The 6,770-nt window shown below is 46.6% G+C and overlaps 1 protein-coding gene across 1 annotated transcript in view; it reads left to right on the forward strand.

Moving 5' to 3' along the window:
* LOC137346150 (N(G),N(G)-dimethylarginine dimethylaminohydrolase 1-like) overlaps positions 1-6,031 on the forward strand; it is a 75,522-nt gene extending 69,491 nt beyond the window's left edge. The window contains exon 6 of the mRNA XM_068009487.1: positions 3,349-6,031. Coding sequence (XP_067865588.1) covers positions 3,349-3,465 — 117 coding nt within the window. The 3' untranslated portion in view covers positions 3,466-6,031. The remainder of the gene's footprint in view (positions 1-3,348) is intronic.
* Positions 6,032-6,770: the final 739 nt, after the last annotated feature.

A 6,770-nucleotide genomic window follows, 5' to 3' on the forward strand; every position in this document is an offset into this window, starting at 1 on the left:
TACCCCATGGAGCATGAGCCCACTGTTCTCCTGGCCCTGGCTTCTCTCAGACGCGAGGACGGGCTGTTCTTTTTCTGAAAGGCTGCTAAGTTTTTTTTTAGCATAAATTAAATGAAAGCTGTGACCCATGCAGTGTTCAATTAGCACCACAGCTGCAACGTGTCTACTTTGCGTTAATATCCACAGATGTTTGAAAGCTATTCGGGAACATGGTAGAGATACGTCTGTCTCTGTGTCTCTGTCTGTGTCTGTCTGTCTCTTTTCTGGAGATCACTCAGTCACAAGTGTGAACAGGCAGTATGTGACTCATTGTATGATCCCAAGTTATCTTGGTGCTTTTGCTGCTCCCATGTGTTGTGAAATTTATGATAATGTTGAAGACTATTGAGCCTATCCTGCACGGACGGCTCCTTTTCAAGTCTGACATTTCTCCTAATGCCCACCTGGTTGGCTGACTGGTTGATAGAGCATCTGTTTGAAAAGGGCTCGCCTGTGTGGCAGTGTGTGAACAAACGCTGTACCTGGGAAGTGCCGAGGAATGCCAGGAACATGTCCTGGCACTATTAGCAGTCCTCGGGGCTGAGAGATCATTATCCTGCTGCTAAGTACTGTCACTAAGGTGACAATCTAACCCCAGTGACAATTCTTTTTGCTGATGTATGAAAGGGGTTAACAGTTACAGTTTGTGCTTAAACCACTGAGCTATTGGGCGATGTGATTGAGTTTTTAAAAGTAATTCCCTCCCTGATTCCAGCACTTGGATGTATCTAGCGAGCTGAGTTTTGATCAAATATGTAAAAGCAAGTCAGCCATCATTTTGCACTTGGCTTCGTCACTCTGTAGAACTAGCAATGACTAATAGGGAGGGGGGAGGTGCAAAAAAAAAGATGTTTGTAATCTTAGTTACTTTCTTATGTTCTGCTGTCCGCAGAGCAGGGGTGAGGCCAGCGCAAAATGCATTTGCCTGTCTGGCAGTAAATTATCCCCCGAGCCCTCGCTAAAGTTGATCTTTTTTGTTTGAAGCAGAGGTGTAGGGAAAGGGAAGTGGAAAAACTCATTCGAGGTATTCCAAATCGAGGGGTTTTAATCGCGAAAGTAGGGAGAAACTGTTTTACCCCCTGGCGGGTAGGTTGCTCACCAGAGGACGCAATTTTAAATTAATTGGCAAACGAACGAGGGAGGAAATGAGAAGCACATCTTCACAGAGGGTTGTTCAGATCGAGAACACACGACCAGAGATGGCAGTGGAATCAAATTCCATAAGCAATTTCAAAAATGCAATTGGATGCGTACTTGAACAGGATTAAATTGCAGGGCCATGGAGGGGGGGGAATAAAGCTGGCATGTGGGATTAAACAGAGTCCCTCTTTCTAAGGGCCAGCATAGGTAAGATGGGATGAATGGCCTCTGTGCTGTCAAATCTCATGAAATAGCTTGCATTGATGCACAAACATTTGTGTCCCAAAACTCTTTACAGCCAATGATTGTCGGGAAATGCAGCAGCTGATTTGATCCCACAGGCAACAATGAGTAAATGACGAGATTTAATTTTTTATTTTTTTTCGTGATGTTGATTTGAGGGGTTAAATACTGAGCCGGGCCAACAGGGGGGCAATTCCCCTGCGCTTCAGCAAAATAGTACCATGAGATTTTTTTTTAAAAATGTCCACCTGAGATAGCAGAAGCGGCCTCCATTTAATACCTCTTCCAAAAGGCGGTGCCTCTGACGGTGCGGCACTCCCTCAATACTGCACTGGTACATCTCATTCCCTCCTCTCCTGAAAACTCCCGCTGGCTGCCCTCTGTATCTTGCTGTTATTGCCTTGCGTGGGGTATGGGTGAATGGTTAAGGAGCTTCTTCACTCACTAGGCTTGTGACTCCACGCTTCCTTGCATCTGGCCATGGGATATGGACCGAGCTGGGATCAGGTTGGGCTCCCTTCTCACTCCAACTATCAGGTGGAAGCATTAGTCCAATGTCCGTCTAGGTGTAAGGGCCTATTTGAAATAGCTATTTAACGGACTGAACCTTTTTTATTTTAGGTATTTTCCTCCTGGAGGGAGGTGACCAGCTGCCCATGAGGATGTAACTGTGAGCTCATCCAAAATTCTGCCACCCGTAGCCTAACTAGCACCAAGTCCTATTCACCCATCACCCACTGTGCTCGCTGACCTACATTGGCTCCCAGTCTGACAACACCTCAATTTTTTTTTTTTAATGTTCTCATCCTTGTGTTCAAATCCTTCCATGGCCCCCATCCCTCCCTATCTCTTTAAACTCCTCTGGCCCTACAGTCCTCTAAGATATCTGCGCTCCTCCAATTCTGGCCTCTTGCACGTCCCTGATTTCATTCAGTCCATCATTGCGGGCAATACTTTCAACTGCTGAGGCCCTATAGCTCTGGAGTTCCCTTCTTAAACCCCTCCTCCCTCTCTCTCTCTTTGTTTTTAAGATGTTCCTCAAAACCCACCTCTCTTTTACCAAGTTTTTGATTAGTTTAGTTTAGTTTTTTAGTTTAGAGATACAGCACTGAAACAGCCCACCGAGTCTGTGCCGACCATCAACCACCCATTTATACTAATCCTACACTAATCCCATATTCCTACCACATTCCCACCTGTCCCTATATTTCCCTACCACCTACCTATACTAGGGGCAATTTATAATGGCCAATTTACCTACCAACCTGCAAGTCTTTTGGCTTGTGGGAGGAAACCGGAGCACCCGGAGAAAACGCACGCAGACACAGGGAGAACTTGCAAACTCCACACAGGCATTACCCAGAATTGAACCCGGGTCGCTGGAGCTGTGAGGCTGCGATGCTAACCACTGCGCCACTGTGCTGCCCTTATTACTTGTCCTAATATCTCCTTATCTACCAGCTAGAAGGACAAGGGCAGCAGATGCATGGGAACACCACCACCTGCAAGTTCCCCTCCAAGCCACACACCATCCTGACTTGGAACTATATCGCCGTTCCTTCACTGTCACTGGGTCAAAATCCTGGAACTCCCTTCCTAACAGCACTGTGGGTGTTCCTACCCCACATGGACTGCAGCCGTTCAAGACAGCGTCTCACCACCACCTTCTGGAAGGGATGCTAACATTGCCCATGACGTCTACGTCCCATGTCCCATGAGCGCATTAGTAATGTAGCTCGGTGTCAAATTTAGTTTACCGCTTTTGGGCACTTGGCTGTTAAAGGCACTGTTTAAATGGAAGTTGTTGAGGGAAGAGATATCAAGTGCTTGTTGTGCATGGGACGGTGTTCCTGTGAATGCTTAGAAACCGCTAGCTTTGCGTTTTATTTTTAAACAAGGATTTTTTTTTTCCACCTTCATTTCCAGGCCTTCAAGAAGCTTCCGGACTACATGCTGATCCCAGCCTCCTGCACAGAAGTGGCCAAACTGGGGGCAGCCCTGAGTTCCTGCTCCATTTTAATCAACAAGAAATTTGAGTACTAGAATCAACTGGGGGGCGGGGCCCCTATCCCACCCCTGCCTTAATTCCACAGTGGAATAGAATAGGAATGGCTCTGATTTGATGGATACCGGGGAGATGAGGGACGCACGGGCATGTTTGGATCAGGAACAGCACCCGCCCCCCCCTGCCCACCAACCCCCCCATACCAGAAATGAAGTTGTGTTCTTTCATGTCTGAGACTAGAGACTACAAGCTCCTCTTCAACCTAATCAGGGTCCAACATGCAGCAGATGGAAGTTTGAACAGAGCAAAACTTCATTTGTATGAGATTTTAGATGGGAGGTGTACCAGCGACACCTAGGGGTAGAACATCAGTATTACTGCAGCTACACGGGCTCTGCTCGTGGGGGTGGGGGGCAAACATTCCCATCTCCACTTCCCACCCAATATTCCCAGTAGGGAGCGGGTGTGGTCCTCTCCTCACAGTCCCTGAAATCCTGGCTCTACTCCTGCTTTTGGATCCCCCAGTCTGTTTTTCTGGGATTGGTGTTTGATTTCTGATCCTGATATCAATGAATCTTCGAGTGAGATCTAGCTGAAGCTTTACTCTGTCCAATCCTGTACACCACACTTCACCCCTCTCTCTATCTGTCTCCCTCTCTGCCCTCATCCCAGCTTTCCCCAAAATGTTTGGTCCTTTTTGGGTCAATTTACCCAGGACTCCAGTATTCAATGTTTTTCTTAATGTTTTCTAGTTTGCAACTGGTCAGGAGAAACCTGGGTTAAATATCCAGGGATGAAAAGACAACATTTCAAATTCCTGAAACTAGGAGTCATCTCAAACCCAGCTGTGGTCAAACCCACTCTGAGCTAATCCAGCATCACTGCATCGAAATCCTGCAGAGAATGCTTCAAAACTAACATGGTGTTCTAACATTCCCGAAGAACACAAGCAATGTCCAGCCTTCCCTTTTTAAATATATTAGTCATTTAGTAGGTTGCTAATCATGCTGATTTTTATATTTGGCCAAAAAAAAAGTCAGTGAATGGGGAAAAGTCACTTTGAATCAGTTTGTGCCTTTTGGAAACTTGCAAGATTATCTTAAATTGGGGGTGGGGTGGAAATGGGGAGTGTTTTATGATGTTTGGATCCCACAGGAAACCTCCTTTGGTGATTATTAGTGTGCCTGTGTCTCTGCATTGTTTGAGCACAGGTTTATTTGAAGCAGGGTAGACCCAGTGCTAAAATAATGGACAGATGTGGTGCTCATATTTTGCCCCTTCTGCATTCAAAGCTCTCTAGAATAAATCAAGTGTGTGAGGTTTGAGGGGAGGGGGGAGGTGGTGAGACTACTATTCTGGTAAAGAGAGGCAGTTACCTCTTCAAATTGCATTTAGAACTTTTACTCCAGTTGAGCATATGTTTTCAAACCGGTGTCTGGGTGTACAAGTGGTTTAATTTTTTTTTAATGAAAAGGGCAGCTTCTATAACTGACAACTGATCAGCAATGCCAGTTTTACACCCAATTCAACATTCCCCTGTCCCACATTAACAACTTTAACTTTGTCACTCTGTGCAACAGCACCATCTCGAGTTAGAAAGTAGTGTTACAGAAGCACAGCTCTGCTCAATTCTTGCCCCTCTTTGACCCCCTTTTTAAATGGAGTACTTGTTTTTATCGTCTATTGCAAAGTAATTAGCTTCTGAGGAAATTTCCTGTTGATGGGAACAATCACTTGAGTGGTGCATGGGTTAATTCAGCCCATGTCATATTGCTGTGTTTTGTCTCTCAATACAATTCAATATAATTGAAAGCATCCTTATCTCGACTTGCCCTGGTGCAGTCTCTCCATATGGATACAGATAAGTTTCTTGTGCAGAGAAAATTAATAGTGTGTAGTATAAACAGAATTTTCCCGTTTGTTTCTTTATCTTTGCAACAGCAGTAATATGGACCACATGGTATATTCTGCATCAGATCCCCAAGTCGTAACCCCTTGGCCTTTCATTTTAGTGGTCTAGTCCAAGTGCCCACGTTCTTTGTGATCCTAAGCCAGTGAATAGTGGCTGGCTGCTTTGCAGGAAAGCTCACACACTGTGCTACAGCGGGAGCTGTAAGGTGAGCTAGTGTGGGAACCTTGGTTCATCTATGGTTTCCCCGACCTCTGACAGACTTGGTTAGTTTGACCAATTGCAGAGCTCCCAACTACTGCCCTGGCTGAAATTATCAGTGTGCACAGAAAAAAAAACATTCATCAATCCTTGCACATCTACCCAGAAAGGATAGGTTATGCGTACATTGAAAGATTGAGTGTGTGTGTGTGCGTCTTGCCCTATCCCCAGTCCCCCCCCCACCCCCCCCACAAAGGCGTGTACACTAAAAGCAGTTCAATACGTCAGTTCAGCAGTCTTTTCGATCCTCTGTCCTTTTCATGCAGCTTGATCCACTTCTGCTGTGCTACCTTGTCCCTCTCTGGATTGGAATCACGCGTTGTGAAAGAGCCAAATTGCTTGGTGCTTCTTGATGCCTGAAATCCAGCTTTTGTACTGCGTCTCCTTTGTAAGCAAGTCTTCTGACTTAATAAATTTCAGAATCTGCCTCAAAAGTCTGTGTGCAGTGTTTGGATTGTGTTTTTTGTGTGTGTGTGTGTGTTACAGGAATAGGCCACTAGCCCTTTGAGTCTGCCTTGCTGTCCAAATGGGTCATGGGAGTTATCTACCTTCATCCCATAAACCATATCACTCAGTTGAGAAATTTTCAATTGACCCTGACCCTCCAGAGCTTTTGGGCAGGGCATGAAGTCCATCCTGATATCGCTCAAGAACGTATAGCGTTTTTCTTTTAAGGTTCTGTCCCCTTGTTCTGGACTCTCCTCACCAGTGGAAATAATTTTCCCATCATGCCTGAGTTAGATCACCCCTTAGTCACCAATACTCAAAGGAATACAAGAGCGGGCTAGGAGGTGGGGGGTGCTGTGCCTATCCACCCCTGCTGGTATTTTACTGGCAGTGGATGGGCACTTCACCTGAGGAGGCTATCCAGTAATACTTGGCGACCTCCTACTTGGGGAGGGGGAGCTCTCCTGATTGGGCACCCTGTGCCCCAGAGGCCCCCCCCACATTAGCACAGGCCGCCCCACTAAAACACCTGAACCCTGTTCTCCACCTCCCGCATACGCCTCGCCCTGCCGCTTGTCCCCAGTGAGGCTTGAGCCCAACAGAAGGGTGACATCCATCGTCGCCCTCATGTTGGGTGCAGTCCCAGCACTGGCCACTGCTCCTGGTGGCGCTGCTGGGACTGAAGAGCTGCTGACCCTCTGAATGACCGGCAGCTCTTGGAGGCGG

This window comes from Heterodontus francisci, chromosome 29 (assembly GCF_036365525.1).
Source record: "Heterodontus francisci isolate sHetFra1 chromosome 29, sHetFra1.hap1, whole genome shotgun sequence".
Classification (NCBI taxonomy): domain Eukaryota; kingdom Metazoa; phylum Chordata; class Chondrichthyes; order Heterodontiformes; family Heterodontidae; genus Heterodontus; species Heterodontus francisci.